The sequence below is a fragment of the Oncorhynchus gorbuscha genome, linkage group LG07 (assembly GCF_021184085.1).
Source record: "Oncorhynchus gorbuscha isolate QuinsamMale2020 ecotype Even-year linkage group LG07, OgorEven_v1.0, whole genome shotgun sequence".
Lineage (NCBI taxonomy): Eukaryota > Metazoa > Chordata > Actinopteri > Salmoniformes > Salmonidae > Oncorhynchus > Oncorhynchus gorbuscha.
The window spans coordinates 32,430,138-32,446,100 of NC_060179.1; the positions used below are offsets into that span (position 1 = coordinate 32,430,138).

A 15,963-nucleotide genomic window follows, 5' to 3' on the forward strand; every position below is an offset into this window, starting at 1 on the left:
AATGGACAAAAAAAATGTGCTTTTCTTTCAAAAACAAGGATCATTTCAAAGTGACCCCAAACTTTTGAATGGTAGTGTAGGTACTCTACCAGCACTGTATCTGTGAGCTGTTGAGCAGTTAGCATATGTACCAAGACCAGAGTGGGCACATTTGCTATATAATGCAACAGTTTTTGTGACAAAACCATCAGTAGAGTTGAAAATGTAATGGAAACCCATTTAACTTGTATTTTTATTGGGTACATGGGAATTTAACCGCAAATGCTATTTGTATGTGCACTTCCTCATCACGAATAGACTTGTACCTGCAATAAGTCAGTTTGATGGTAGGAAAATTCACATACTTTAAGCAGATTTTAGAATATTTATATGAAAATCTGTCGCAAATTGGATGAAAACCTAGCTGCTGACAGTCACTCAATTAGCCATGTCAGCTAACACATTTTAGATTGGTAAATTAGTCTAGCCAACCAACTAAACGTATTAGTAATCATGGCCAAATACCAAGTGGGTATGCAGATCACATGCCCCCCATTGATTTTGTTAGTCACTCTCACTAAGATATCATTAACATGGCATAAGTCATGGCAATGTGGGTAGAATTGCAGCTAATTAGCTTTAAAACGGCAAAAATTACTCTCCGCTCCATGGCAAAATGTGTAGAATTGCAGAAAACGTACTTTAAAACTGCATTTTCTCTACGCCCCATTGCAGAATGTGTAGAATTGCAGGACATTAACTTTCTCTCCACCATCAAGAGAGGGGTGACTAAGGCACTGTTCCCACTACGAGATATGAAGTAGAGTCTGAAGAGTGGGGTGGCGAGAGAATTCTACTTTTCAATTCACATTACATCATTGCCTTACCTTTCGTTGTGGTTGGCAGCGACACATTCTTGGTCCGCAGCTCAAATTCACTGTAAATATCACAGTAGCCACTAAACAAACTATTCAACAGTGACTGAAAATTTTCTTCTAAAACATATTAAACTATTGTGAAAGGCAACCAAACCATATTACACTCTTGAATAATGCAACAATTCACAAGCATATGCAGACAATTAAAATGTGTATCTTCCCATCTGTAGGCTACACTTCAGCTTCAAGACAAAAGCCAGAGTTGTTACAGCATGTCTTTATCAAGTAACGCTAGCCTATCAAAAATGAACAAATAACCCTCCCGTACGAATATAATAGTACAGTAGGCCTATCTTACCACAAACCAGGCTTCATTTTCATCAATATCATGCAAATCATTACATGTAGTAAAAGCAAATTGTGACTGAAAACATGGGTATAAGTGAATTCACTGTGACTAGCTGTTTTATATGGAAGCCCAAACCTGCCACCAAAAATGTTTTATAAAATGCCTCATGATTTGTCAATGCGCACAATTAGTCCGTGCTTCTGTCTGATCAACTGTAGCCTACTGATAACAACCACAGCTGCATGTAGCCTAGAGAAGCCTATGCACTTTGATCCCATCTGGGCCAGGGGAAACGTAACAATGTTTCTTTCTGCCTAAAATGGGCCGATTTATTTGTGATCGTAGAAAATGTAAAAGTAATCAAATTTGGTCTAGATTTACTCTTCGGGTGACTCGGCTACCTACTGTATGCATTCTTTTAATAAAAACAATTCACATACTGTTTGGGTATATTTGAGTATACACGATGCAACCCGGCACTGTAAAAAAATATTCTGTAGTTTTACAGTAATTTAGTGGAGGTACTAATTTACAGGACCTTGACTGAAACAGACATTTATAGAATATTACTATAACACCTGACTACAGCAACATGCTGTATTTCTAGAATTTACAGTGCATTACTGGAAGTACAGTGGTTAGTCAACTGTTGCAGATGTACAGTGAAGGCAGCTAGTTCCAACGATCTGCAGTATTTCTAATGTTTCTATAGTTTGTCCTTTTATTTGCATTTCACTGGCCTTCAATAAAATCTATGTATTTCGCAACAGTTTAAGCAGAATACATGTATTTTGTATTTTCTAATATAAAATGTAGCCCCAATATTCTCAGTAACGGTAACATAATAGTTTTACTTGCTATGACTGTGATATGCCCTTGTTCATCTACCTTAGTTTAACGCACTGAGTGTCGCTCTGAATAAGGGCCCCTGCTAAATGGCCAAAATGTAAATGTAAAACAATAAAACACTTGCATAGCACACTACTGGGTATTATTCTAATGACGTTTACGGTATCTTTAGTGTTTTGCCCACGAGGTGAGCCCAAAAGGCTAGGGGCCAGCCCTGAATAACTTACCCAATCAAGGCCCCCCAGTTACCCACGTGGGCCCCCCTACCTCCTCTCCTCCCCCATCTTATGATTAGCAGAGCGGCAGCAGGCTATCTACCCTCATTGAAAGCAGGTTTCTGTGGTTGGTGGTTGCAGCAAAAAAACTATTCTCTGCCTCAAGGGCCCCCTACAGGCTTGGGCTCCGGGGCTTCAGCCCCTTCATTAATCAGGCCCTTTCTTTAGTCTGTGTGCTGTGTGTATGTGTGTGAGAGAGAGAGACACAGAGTGAGGAGAGGAGATAAGTCACCACATGCCTGGGACCAGCCCAGTCCTTATTTCCTGTCAGACCATCCCTCCCACACCATCAAAGCTAAAGCTATGACAGCAAACACAGGTGTGTGTACTCTTAAAGTGTGCTTTATTGAGAAAGTGTTCTTTTTTTACGCATGTGTGTGTGTGTGTGTGTGTGTGTGTGTGTGTGTGACAGCAAGCGAAAAAGAGACAGCACAGTTGTGAGCAGCAGTGATGTAAGTTTAATTTATGTCGTTCTTTGAATGATGCCACGTAGACAGATTCCACGTAGCTTTGATCCAGTGACATCTATATTTCACCTGCAGGGAGGGCATACCTACCACCACCAGTAAAACTCTGTTTTATCTGCCCCTTTAATTAGCCGGGAATCACAGGAAACACTGAGGCGGTAGGTAAGTGGTTGGATGGAGGCTGTGTTTGGGGTGCTAGCGGGAGTGGTTAGCGCTGAGCAGAGCCAAAAAGGATGTGTTCCGAATGGCACCCTATTACCTATCAATTGGCCAGCAGCATACCACCCTGCATACCACTGCTGGCTTGCCTCTGAAGCTAACAGGGTTGGTCCAGGTCAGTTCCTGGATGGGAGACCAGATGCTGCTGGAAGTGGTGTTGGAGGGCCAGTAGGAGGCACTCTTTCCTCTGGTCTAAAAAAATATCCCAATTCCCCAGGGCAGTGCCCTGTGTAGGGTGCCGTCTTTCGGGTGGGGACGTTAAACGGATGTCCTGACTCGCTGAGGTCATTAAATATCCCATGGCACTTATCATAAGAGTAGTGGTGTTAACCCTGGTGTCCTGGCTAAATTCCCAATCTGGCCCTCAAACCATCATGGTCACCTAATAATCCCCAGTTTACTTGGCTCATTCTTCCCCCTCCTCTCCCCTGCAACTATTCCCCAGGTTGTTGCTGCAAATGAGAACGTGTTCTCAGTCAACATACCTGGTAAAACAACAGATAAATCAATAAAAACTGAACTACTGTATAGAGAATATCGTGCCATTTGGGATGCAGTCAAGGTGTGAGGGATTAAAAGGGCTGCGAGAGGCATTCCAGAAACAGCTCAATATTGTCGCTTGATCCTTCCCTCTCTCTCTCTCTCTACACACACATTCAAGCCAGCAAGCATATACTCACAGAAACACACACACTTTTCAAATGATGCACAGCCCACTTAGTATGAAAACTCTTGCTCCCTCTAGTAAGAGTTCAGTGCTTCAGAATGAGAAGAGAGTGAGCTCCCTCTAGTGGCAAAACATTAAAAGTTCAAACATTCAATTTCTTCATCTGCGTCCATATCTGTATCTGAATGTAATCATCGGTATTCATCCATTTGTTGATTTATTTAGGAATGGACTGCACACTGCAATTAAGCTCTCAGCAGCCAGTGTTGTACACTAGGACAATAAACAAAAGCATACTATTTATCCCTTGATTCATCATCAATATCCCTTCAGATTTCAAGCACAAAAGCATCCCTCTCAACAGTGTAAAAGCACACTTGATAAAGTCTCCTCAGCCATTGAATCCCAGTCAAGACTTTGCCTCAAAGCCATGCAGTCATAACTTATGACGGATTACATTTAAAAAGCACTGCATAACCACACACCTCAAGTGTAGCAATGTCTGTGACAAAAAAAAGGCTGCAGTCATAAATACTTCAAACATGGGAAATATTACATAAAAACCTCAGTGTTAACGACGTTTATTCCCCCCCCGTAGAACCTTATCTTGAATACTGTTTCATTGCATAATTTTACACAGGTGTGAATGTGTCTATATCCCAAATGACACCCTATTCCCTATGCGGTGCACTAATTTTGTCTAGAGCCCTATGGCACTATGGGCCCTGGTCAAAATAGGGTGCTATGTGGGATGCAGCTTATGACTCAGTCTCAGGATGAAGTCACCAATGAGTAATTCTGTAGGCTGCAAATAACATGTTAGAATACAAATGTTTAGATAGAGGCCTCACTAAGTGCCCAATGTAGCCTTAAATCCATTACAGCTGTTAAATGATACATGTAATATTCTTCGTGTCAAGGTATAGTTCAGGGCTTGTATTCATAAAGTGTCTCTGAGTAGTACTGCTGATCTACGATTTGGTCCCCCTTGTATACGGTGTGTAATATTATCCATTATGATCTAAAAGACGAAACAGATCCTAGATCAGCACTTTATCCCAACCTCTTACTCCCAACATTTCCGTTCTGCTTAGGGACCAAAGTTGTAAGGCAATAGTTTTGTAATGGCTTGAAAATCGATGGTGGAAAATCGGTCTATCCAGTCCATTGGAGGAAAAGAGACAAGCTGTTGAGGAGCACTGAGACAAGCACAGCCGTAACAAATATACCTCCAAAAGGTTTTAGGACAGTGCCACATTTTGTTGTTGTTTTGGCTCTGTACTCCTAGCACGCAATGATTACATCAAGCCTGTTACGCTGCACATTTGTTGGATGCATTTTCTGTTTGTTTTGGTTGTTTCAGACTATTTTGTGCCCAATAGAAATGACTGGTAAATAATGTAGTGTGTCATTTTGGAGTAACTTTGATTGTAAAATAAGAATAGAACATGTTTCTTAACACCTCTACATTCATGTGGATGCTACAATGATTACGGATAATCCTGAATGAATCGTGAATAATGATTACAAGTTACAAATGCACAAATATCACACCCCCAAGACATGCTGACCTCTCATCATTACATTACAATCACAGGGGAGGGTTTGGCGCCCCCCTCGGGTTCGTGCTGTGGGGGAGATCTTCATGGGCTATACTCGGCCTTGTCTCAGGGTAGTAAGTTGGTGGTTGAAGATATCTAGTGGTGTGGAGGCTGTGCTTTGGCAAAGTGGGTGGGGTTATAATCCTGCCTGGTAGGCCCTGTCCGGGGGTATCGTCGGATGTGGACGGGGCCACTGTGCCTCCCAGCCTTTCCTGTCTCAGCCTCCAGTATTTATGCTGCAATAGTTTGTGTCAGGGGGCAAGGGTCAGTACATTATATCTGGAGTATTTCTCCTGTCTTATCCAGTGTCCTGTCTGAATTTAAGTATGCTCCCTCTAATTCACTCTCTCTCCCTCCCCTTCCGGAGGACCTGAGCCCTGGGACCATGCCTCTGGGCTACCTGACCTGATGACTCCTTGTCTCAGTCCACCTGGTCATGCTGCTGCATGACCAGGTTTCAACTATTCCGTTTCAACTATTCCGCCTGCAGCTATGGAACCCTGACCTATTCACCGGACGTGCTGCCTCGTCCCAGACCTGCTGTTTTTCGATTCTCTCTACTGAACAATCTGTCTCTAACTCTGAATGCTCGGCTATGAAAAGCCAACTGACATTTACTCATGGAGGTGCTGACCTGTTGCACCCTCTACAACCACTGTGATTATTATTAATATTTGACCCTGCTGGTTATCTATGAACGTTTGAACATCTTGGCCATGTACTGTTATAATCTCCACCCGGCACAGGGACCACTGGAACAGTGTATACAGAGATAAGCTCTGTAGACAAGGAAACACTGGAGAGGAAATCAATAAGACAAGTAGCTGATGGATGCACCTCATAACACTAAAGCAAACACAGATGATCATTATCATTAACTAGAAAAGCACATTTCCTGAAGAAAATGTGGTGTGCTTGCTAGCTTGTGAAGGATCGATTCGTAGGATAGCCTGAACATGTGAAAGTTGGTTTGGTGTCTCTAGCTTGTACAGTTCAAGAGTGACTGTTGGAGCATTAATGTATGCTAATTTGTGCAGATTTAGATTTCGTTAGCAAAGATTTGAATGAATTTGAGTTTGGATTGGCCTAAATGTTTTAAAGTCGGTCTTGTAGCTTAATTGACGAAGGAACAGGTCCATTTTGAAAAGCTATATACTGTATTCCTATGGTTCTCATTTAAACACATGTTAATTTACGCAAATTAAAAATCTTTATAGTTTAAAAAGTGTATATAGTACAAAAAAAATATCCATTGACAAGCCATGTAAGTTGGGCCAGTCTGAACATCTTCAACGTTGATTTGGAGTGGATCGCTTAAAATATTTTTTCAAGCGACCCGAGTTGGGGCAGTCTGGACATTTGGAAGTTGGTTTCGTGTTAATTGCTTAAATCATTTCAGCTCTAGAGCGGGGTAAAGAAATCAAACAATAATATGAGTACGCAAGAAATCTAAAGTTGTGCTTTGCCTTCAACAAGCAAACCTAATTACGAGAATGCATAACATGCTGACCACGCAGCTCGTACCCATGGATGTTATTCAATCATTGCACTCACACTGCTCGTGCGCCTCAGCGAGCATCTACGTGGTCAAGTGCTAAAATAGAACTTGTTTGTGAGGGTCAACGTGCTGCAAGTCTTGCCTATCCAATCGCTTCATTGGGTTTTAGGAGCATATACCCACATGGGTGATTGAAAGCTGAACTGAGGTCCAAAAAGAAAAAAGAAGCCTGAAGGAAGGAGGAGAGATGACGAGAAACAAATTCGGTTTACTGTTTCATCTGTGCATTAATTGTCAGAGTAGAGGACCTTGTGCATTTCAGGTAAAATAACAACCCAATGTTTATATCCCAGGACAAATTAGCTAGCAACAGCAAGCTAGCTAGCCACATTACCATAAATGAATATATTTGGTTCAGTTTGTGTTGATATTTCAACCTGTGTGTCCTGATTGCATCTGGTGTGGGTGAACAAAATCAACTGCGATCGCGATGGCACATGCAGTTTTGGTCAGCATGTAACATGTATACTAGGCTAATACTAATAATACACTGAACAAAAATATGAAATGCAACAATTTCAAAGATTTTACAGAGTTAAAGTTCATATAAGGAAATCAGTCAATTGAAATAAATTAATTAGGTCTTAATCTATGGATTTCACATGACTGGGAATACAGATATGCATGTTTGTCACAGATACCTTTTAAACAAAAGTTAGGGGTGTGGATCAGAAAACCAGTCAGTATCTGGTGTGAGCACCATTGGCCTCATGCAGCGTGACATCTCCTTCGCATAGAGTTGATCAGGCTCTTGATTGTGGCCTGTGGAATGTTGTCCCACTCCTCTTCAAATGGCTTTGTGAAGTTTCTGGATATTGGCGGGAACTGGTACACACTGTCGTACACGTAGTTCCAGAACATCCAAACATGCTCAATGGGTGATGTGTCTGGTGAGTATGCAGGCCATGGAAGAACTGGGACATTTTCAGCTTTCAGGAATTATGTACAGGTTCTTGCGACAAGGGGCCCATGCATTATCATGCAAAAACATGAGGTGATGGCAGTGGATGAATGGCTTGACAATGGGCCTCAGGATCTCATCATGGTATCTCCGTGCATTCAAATTGCCATAGATAAAATGCAAATGTGTTGGTTGTCCGTAGCTTATGCCAGCCCATATCATAACGCATAACGCCACCGTGAACTCTGTTCGCAACATTGACATCAGCAAACCGCTCGCCCACACAACACCTTACACACTGTCTGCCATCTGCCCGGTACAGTTGAAACCGGGATTCATCCATGAAGAGCATACTTCTCCAGCGTGCCAGTAGTCATCGAAGGTGAACATTTGCCCATTGAAGTCGGTTACGACACCAAACTATAGTCAGTTCAAAACCCTGGTGAGGACGACGAGCACGCAGATGAGCTTCCCTTTGATGGTTTCTGACAGTTTTTGCTGAAGTTCTTCAGTTGTGCAAACCCACAGTTTCATCAGCTGTTCGGGTGGCTGGTCTCAGACGATCCCGCAGGTGAAGAAGCCGGATATGGAGGTCCTGGGCTGGCGTGGGTACACATGATCGGAAGATGAGGCTGGTTGGATGTTCATTCTCTAAAAATTACCTTGAAGGTGGTTTATGGTAGAGAAATTAACAGTAAATAATCTGGCAACACCTCTGGTGGACATTCCTGCAGTCAGCATGCCAACTGGTCGTTCCCTCAAAACTTGAGACATCTGTGTCATTGTGATGTGTGACAAAAGTGCACATTTTCGAGAGGCCTTTTATTGTCCTCGGCACAAGGGGCTCCTTTGAAATGATCGTGTCTTTAATCAGCTTCTTGATATACCACACCTGTCAGATGGATGGATTATTTTGTCAAGGAAAAATGCTCACTAACAGGGATGTAAACAAATTTGTGCACAAAATCTGATAGAAATAAGCTTTTGGTGCAAATGGAAATTTTCTGGGATTTATTATTTCAGCTACTGAAATATCAGACCAACACTTTACATGTTGTGTTCACATATTTGTTCAGTGTATATGACAGAAGTACATGGTGATGTTTGTAAGCAGTGTCAAAGCTACAGTGTAGAGTTGATATCACATACAGTACCAGTCAAAAGTTTGGACACACCTACTCATTTTAGGGATTCTTCTTTATTTTTTGTATTTTCTACATTGCAGAATAATAGTGAAGACATCAAAACTGTTAAATAAATCAAAATTATTCAAAGTAGCCACCCTTTGCCTTGATGACAGCCTTGCACACTCCTGGCATTCTCTCAACCAGCTTCACCTGGAATACTTTTCCAACAGTCTTGAAGGAGTTCCCACATATGCTAAGCACTTGCGGACTGCTTTTCCTTCACTCTGCGGTCCAACTCATCCCAAACCATCTCAATTGGGTTGAGGTTGGGTGATTATGGAGGTCAGGTCATCTGATGCAACACTCCAACACTCTCCTTCTTGGTCAAATAGCCCTTACACAGCCTGCAGGTGTGTTGGGTCATTGTTCTGTTGAAAAACAAATTATAATCCCACTATGTGCAAACCAGATGGGATGGCATATCGCTGCCGAATGCTGTGGAAGCCATGTAGGTTAAGTGTGCCTTGAATTCAAAATAAATCACAGTGTCACCAGCAAAAGCACCCCCACACCTCCTCCTCCATGCTTCACGGTGGGAACCATACATGCAGAGATTATCCGTTCCCCTACTCTGCATCTCACAAAGACACGGTGATGAATCCAAAAATCTCAAACTTGAACTCAAAAGGACAGATTTCCACTGGTTTAATGTCCATTGCTCATATTTCTTGGCCCAAGAAAGTATATTCTTATTATTGGTGTCCTTTAGTAGTGGTTTCTTTGGAGCAATTCGACCATGAAGGACAATGACCCAACACTAGAGGTCGACCGATTACGATTTTTCAATGCCGATACTGATTATTGGCGGACCCCCAAAAAAAGCCGATACCGATTAGTCAGACGATTTATACAGTTGAAGTAGGAAGTTTACATACATCTTGGCCAAATACATTTAGTATACAATCAGTCTCTGATTGGGGATCCTATTTAGGTTGCCATTTCCCATTTTGGTTTTGTGGGTTATTGTCTATGTGTAGTTGCATGTCAGCACTTGTTGTAATTAGCTTCACGTTCGTTTTGTTATTTTGTTTAGTGTTCTTCGTTTATTAAAGAATAATGTATTCTTATCACGCTGCGCATTGGTCTCCTCGTTATGAAGAACGTGACACGGGGGTTCAGCCGCTGAAAACCAACGTCAGACACCACTGTGAATGGCCGGTTGTCAGTGGTAATCATCTCAAAAATTTGCTTCATCCATCTTCTTGGCCCTTGGGTCTTTGTCCTGCCATTTTGCTTGTTTATTAAAAAGTTGTAATACTGTAGCCTGCGATGTCTGAACTGTCTGTATCACTTTTTCCTTGTGAAGATAATTTACGTTTGCTTTTTTCATCATTGCTTCCTTATGGGCTTTTGGATGGGTGTACTTAAGGTGATTCCACAGGTTGGTGGGATTTTTTTTTTAGCCGTTGCTGAACCCATGCTTACATTTTTATCACAAATAAGACACCTTGCTTTCCCTGGTGCCAATTCAATGTAACACACACACACCTCTCTGAAGTGACAAGGATACTGAAGAGTCTGCTTAGGAGACAGACATACTCTCAACTGTTTGAACAATAAAAATAGAGTTCAAGTTACCTGTGATGAATGTTGAAAACAAAAACTGTAATTTCTCTATGCAGGAAATCCTATTTCAATAATGGGCATGGTACGAATTGACTACCAAAGTGTGAGTCATTATTCCCATGAAACCTTCCAGCAAAATCTGAAAAGCGGTTCCTTCATAGGATGTTTTTAGATCCACTTGAAATAAGGCCTGTGTTTCGTGTAGGATTACACCACCTTGCCAATTTGATAACTGTGTAGATATCCATAGGACAAGGTAACTCTGATCAATATTGGCTAAATATAAGCGAAGGTCAAAATAAATTGTAGAGTGGATTTATGAAAAATATGTTGCCAAACGTTACCTTATCCTAGTGAGATTTACACAAGTATCAAAACACCGAGGCGGTTTAAGACTGCACGAAACACAGACCTTATTTGAAGTAGATCAAGACATTCTCTTTGGAAGACATGAACGGTAAAATAACGAAGGAACCCCTTTCAAGTTCAGCCGCTAGTTATTATGGGACAATTGGTAACAATTGTGTTTTTGTTAAATCATCACCAGTTCGGCAAAGTAGGCTGTGATTCGATGATAAATTAACAGGCACCGCATTGATTATATGCAACGCAGGACAAGCTAGTTAACCTAGTAATATCATCAACCATGTGTAGTTAACTAGTGATTATGTGAAGCTTGATTGTTTTTATAAGATACGTTTAATGCTAGCTAGCAACTTACCTTGGCTCCTTGCTGCACTCACGTAACAGGTGGTCAGCCTGCCACACAATTTCCTCGTGGAATGCAATGTAATTGGCCATAATTGGCATCCAAAAAAATGCTTTATGATTACTGATTGTTATGAAAACTTGAAAATCGGTCCTAATTAATTGGCCAAGACGCTTAATCAGTCGCCCTCTACCCAAAACACCTCCAGACTGTGTAAGGGCTATTTGACCAAGAAGGAGAGTGGAGTGTTGCATCAGATGACCTGGTCTTCACAATCACCTGACCTCAACCCAATTGAGATGGTTTGGGATGAGTTGGACCGCAGAGTGAAGGAAAAGGAGTCAACAAGTGCTTAGCATATGTGGGAACTCCTTCAAGACTATTGGAAAAGTATTCCAGGTGAAGCTGGTTGAGAGAATGCCAAGAGTGTGCAAGGCTGTCATCAAGGCAAAGGGTGGCTACTTTGAAGAATCTAAAATATATTTTGATGTGTTTCCAACTTTTTGAATCCTACATGTGTTTTTTCATAGTTTTGTCTTCACTATTATTTTACAATGTAGAAAATCGTACAAATAAAGAAAAATGCTTGAATGAGTAGGTGTCCAAACTTTTGACCGGTACGGTATATACACCACGACCTCACACTGTAAAAAAATACTGAGTTAAAAATAACCCAGCGCTCGGTAAATAGTGGACAAAACAGACGTTTGGTTATTTTTTTAGCAAGCCACTTGAGCCTTGTTCACACTGGCAGTTTGAAGTGACTCAAATCCATTTTATTTTGCATATCTGATTCTAATCTGTTCTTTTACTTGTATTGTGAAAAGCCAAAATGCACATGGAATCAGATATTTTAAGCAACATTTCAAACCACCTTTGTACAGTTGGTGGATTGAAGTCAGATACATACCTAATTCCTGGCCATACAACTTGTTTCTGAATGGTCAAATCTGATGTATTTGCCTGCAAGTGGTTTTTAGACTGTTATTTGGAATATATTATGTCTTGCTAGCTACAATACTGACAGTTTGACAAAAACATGTGGTAGCTAAGGGCTTGTTAATTGTTAACAAAACAAATTAGTGAATGTGCTAGAAAACTAAACAGCTACCTAGCAAACTAGTTGACTGCTGTGTCTAGCCAAAAATGACTTGGATCATCTTAAACCTGTCACGCCTTGGTCATTATATTTTGTGTTTTTGTTATATGTTTGGGTAGGCCAGGGTGTGACATGGGTTTATATGTTGTATTCGTATTGGGGTTTGTATTATTTGGGATTGCGGCTGATTAGGGGTGTGTCTAGTTAGGCTTGGCTGCCTGGGGCGATTCTCAATCAGAGTCAGGTGCTTGTCGTTGTCTCCGATTGAGAAACGTATTTAGACAGCCTGACTTTCGCGTTGTAATTTGTGGGTGTTTGTACCTGTCTCTGTGTTAGTCACCAGATAGGCTGTAATTAGTTCTCGTTCCGTTTGTTGTTTTTCTTATATCAGTTATTTCATGTACCGCAATATATTTCATTTAAGTCATGAGTAACCTACACGCTGCATTTCGGTCTGACTCTCTTCAAACAACAGACGAACGACGTTACAAAACCTTTGAGGCTTTAAAAGTGTTCTTACGCTAGGATTTTGAACATCCATAGAATTGTTGTCCCCTTAGCTTACTACACAACAACTTCTGAGTGAGAGGAAACACGAGCACCACCACCCATCAGCCTACACCACGGTGCACACACCCATCGTTGCTATGACAACTAGCGTAGCCATGTCAACAAATTCTGTTATCTGAACACACACAAATCTGATTTGGCCACTTCTAACTTGCTGTTTGGACAGTCAGTGTTCCTAAACGGATTTGAAAAACAAAAAGTATTTGAGAATTAAGGCCTGCAGTGTGGTGGGGGAATGAAGGAGTGGCTTCGTAAGAAGCATTTCAAGGTCCTGGAGTGGCCTAGCCAGTCTCCAGATCTCAACCCCATAGAAAATCTTTGGAGGGAGTTGAAAGTCCATGTTGCCCAGCAACAGCCCCAAAACATCACTGCTCTAGAGGAGATCTGCATGGAGGAATGGGCCAAAATACCAGCAACGGTGTGTGAAAACCTTGTGAAGACTTACAGAAAACGTTTGACCTCCGTCATTGCCAACAAAGGGTATATAACAAAGTATTGAGATAAACTTTTGTTATTGACCAAATACTTATTTTCCATCATAATTTGCAAATAAATTCATAAAAAAATACAACAATGTGATTTTCTGGATTTGTTTTCTCTCATTTTGTCTGTCATAGTTGAAGTGTACCTATGATGAAAATTACAGGCCTCTCATATTTTTAAGTGGGAGAACTTGCACAATTGGTGGCTGACTAAATACTTTTTTGCCCCACTGTATGTAGTGCACTACTTTTGACCAGAAAGCTACGCACTAAATAGTGAATAGAATGCCATTTGGGACATAACCATTTTGCCTATGACTAATTCACAGAGGGCCCAGGGAGGGGACAGGGGAGGGGTTGCCGGGTGTGGGATCCAGGCGACTCGTCTGTCACACGGCTGGGACCCTCGACCTATCACCTATCCCACCCTGCCTGGCTCTGACCAGCAACTGATGCAGGGCTGGCTGACCTGGTTTCCCATAAAGCCTCATTACTTTGTAAGAACAACCCCAGAAATCCCCCTCCCGGTCTGTCTCTTTCCAGACATGTCAAAGCCATATAGGCCCCTCAAACTCAACTCTGGACCTCATGGCTGCAATTAATTGTCCGGTAGAACAGACACCCAGCAGGCTCCGGACCTCTTAGGGTAAGCGTTGACTACCCCTGCTATAGGCTATGTGTTCATATGTTATTTCAGGGCTTGATTTTGTGTACCTCTGTGTACATGGTTTGGTAGGAAAATGGAAGGAAAATGTATGACATGGTTCCAGGCTTGTACCATGTGCTGTGCACCTGCTATCCCACAATAAAAGATAAGTCACTAAAATAAAAATTCACTAAAATAGACTGGCAGCTGGAAACAGTTCAAAATATCTGGGCTGACCGGAATCGCACTGCACTCTCACTAATGGCAAGGAGAAATAGCATGGAAGCTTATCACAGTAGGCTCTTACAAAATATGTTTTTATATTTCAAACAATTTGTTGTAGCCTACAACACAGTACACCTATAACTGTGACAATGACTAACAGTCCATTGTCATATTAAATCAAGTTGGAAAAAACACAATTATTACTATTATACTTATTAGCCCATTGTTAATATTTTTTTCTATTCATGTTGGTTTATGTAAAAGGTCCACATGATATACAAATACGCAGATTTGTCATATCAATATCATATCAGATCATAAATCGAGTCCTTTGTTTATGCTCTTCTCATCAAGCATGAGTAAGCAGAAAGACTCTTAGCATGGGCGAGAGGCCACCACCCGGCTGGCACAATCACACGAACGAAGAAACACAACTCATTCATAGGTAGAGAGGAAGAAGAAGAGACATTACTCACAAAAGCGTATCCAGTGGTCACACATACCGAACAAGTTACAGAAATACGGTGACGTGAAGGAAAAAGGCATCAGATTTAGGGCGTTTCGCTCTCTCTCTAGCCACAGCTTCGTTTGATTTGGTGGCGGTGCTTGCCCTCTCTTCCTCGCGGAGCCTATGATTCGATTTCAGGAGGGACGCGCAGCAGTGAGCAGTGCCAACGTTGCGCCCCTCTGTCCTACTCACAGACAGGCAGTGGAAAAGAAGCTGTCCCGGCTTGCACTATCAGCACACGGGTGTTGCCAACAAAAAAAACGTGTTTTTTTTAAATGCAGTTTGTCACTAAAGTTATGTAGCCTTACACGACCGTTTGTTACACCCAAACTCTGGCAAGTAGGTAGGCCTACGTTAAAGTACCGTGATATTGGCAGATGGCATATAAGGCTATACTTCACCGTTGACAGTGACAGGTGAATTGAGATGGCTCTTTATAACAAATGGAATTTGAAATGTTATGCCTTATTGCATTGCGAGCAGACTGAACCGTATACCATCCTACATAGTCTGCCCCCTAGCGTCAGACATGCTTTACAACAGTATCAGATGAAGAAGTTACAGTATTGGTTATCAGATACAGTGCCTTGCAAAAGTATTCATTACCCTAGGCGTATTTCCTATTTTGTTGCATTACAACCTGTAATTTAAAGGGATTTTATTTTGGTTTTCATGTAATGGACATATACAGAAAAAGTCCAAATTATTGAAGTGAAATGAAAAATATAACTGAAACCCCCCTGGAAAAGTGGTGTATGCATTTGTATGCACACCCTTTGCTATGAGCCCCTAAATAAGATCTGGTGCAACCAATTACCTTCAGATATCACACAATTAGTTAAATAAAGTCCACCTGTGTGCAATCTAAGTGTCACATGAACTGTCACATGATCTCAGTAATATATATATATATACACATATACCTACACACCTGTTCTGAAAGGCCCCAGAGTCTGCAACACCACTAAGCAAGGGGCACCACCAAGCAAGAGGCACCATGAAGACCAAGGAGCTCTTCAAACTGGTCAGGGACAAAGTTGTGGAGAAGTACAGATCAGGGTTGGGTCAAAAAAATATAAAAAACTTTGAACATCCCACGTAGCACCATTAAATCCATTATTAAAAAATGGAAATAATATGGCACCACAATAAACCTGCCACCAAACCTCACGGACCAGGCAAGGAGGGCATTAATCAGAGAGCAACAAAGAGACCAAGATAACCCTGA

General features: G+C 41.5%; 1 protein-coding gene across 3 annotated transcripts in view; it reads right to left on the bottom strand.

The window, feature by feature from the left end:
* LOC124039812 (disks large-associated protein 1-like) overlaps positions 1-15,215 on the bottom strand; it is a 79,078-nt gene extending 63,863 nt beyond the window's left edge. The window contains exon 1 of one of the 3 annotated variants that reach the window (XM_046356223.1): positions 14,731-15,215. In XM_046356223.1, the coding sequence (XP_046212179.1) occupies positions 14,731-14,773 (43 nt within the window). In that variant the 5' untranslated portion in view covers positions 14,774-15,215. Of the gene's footprint in view, positions 1-14,703 lie in introns of all 3 variants that reach the window. The other 2 variants (XM_046356222.1, XM_046356224.1) reach the window with 2 other exon arrangements.
* Between the last annotated feature and the right edge of the window lie 748 nt (positions 15,216-15,963).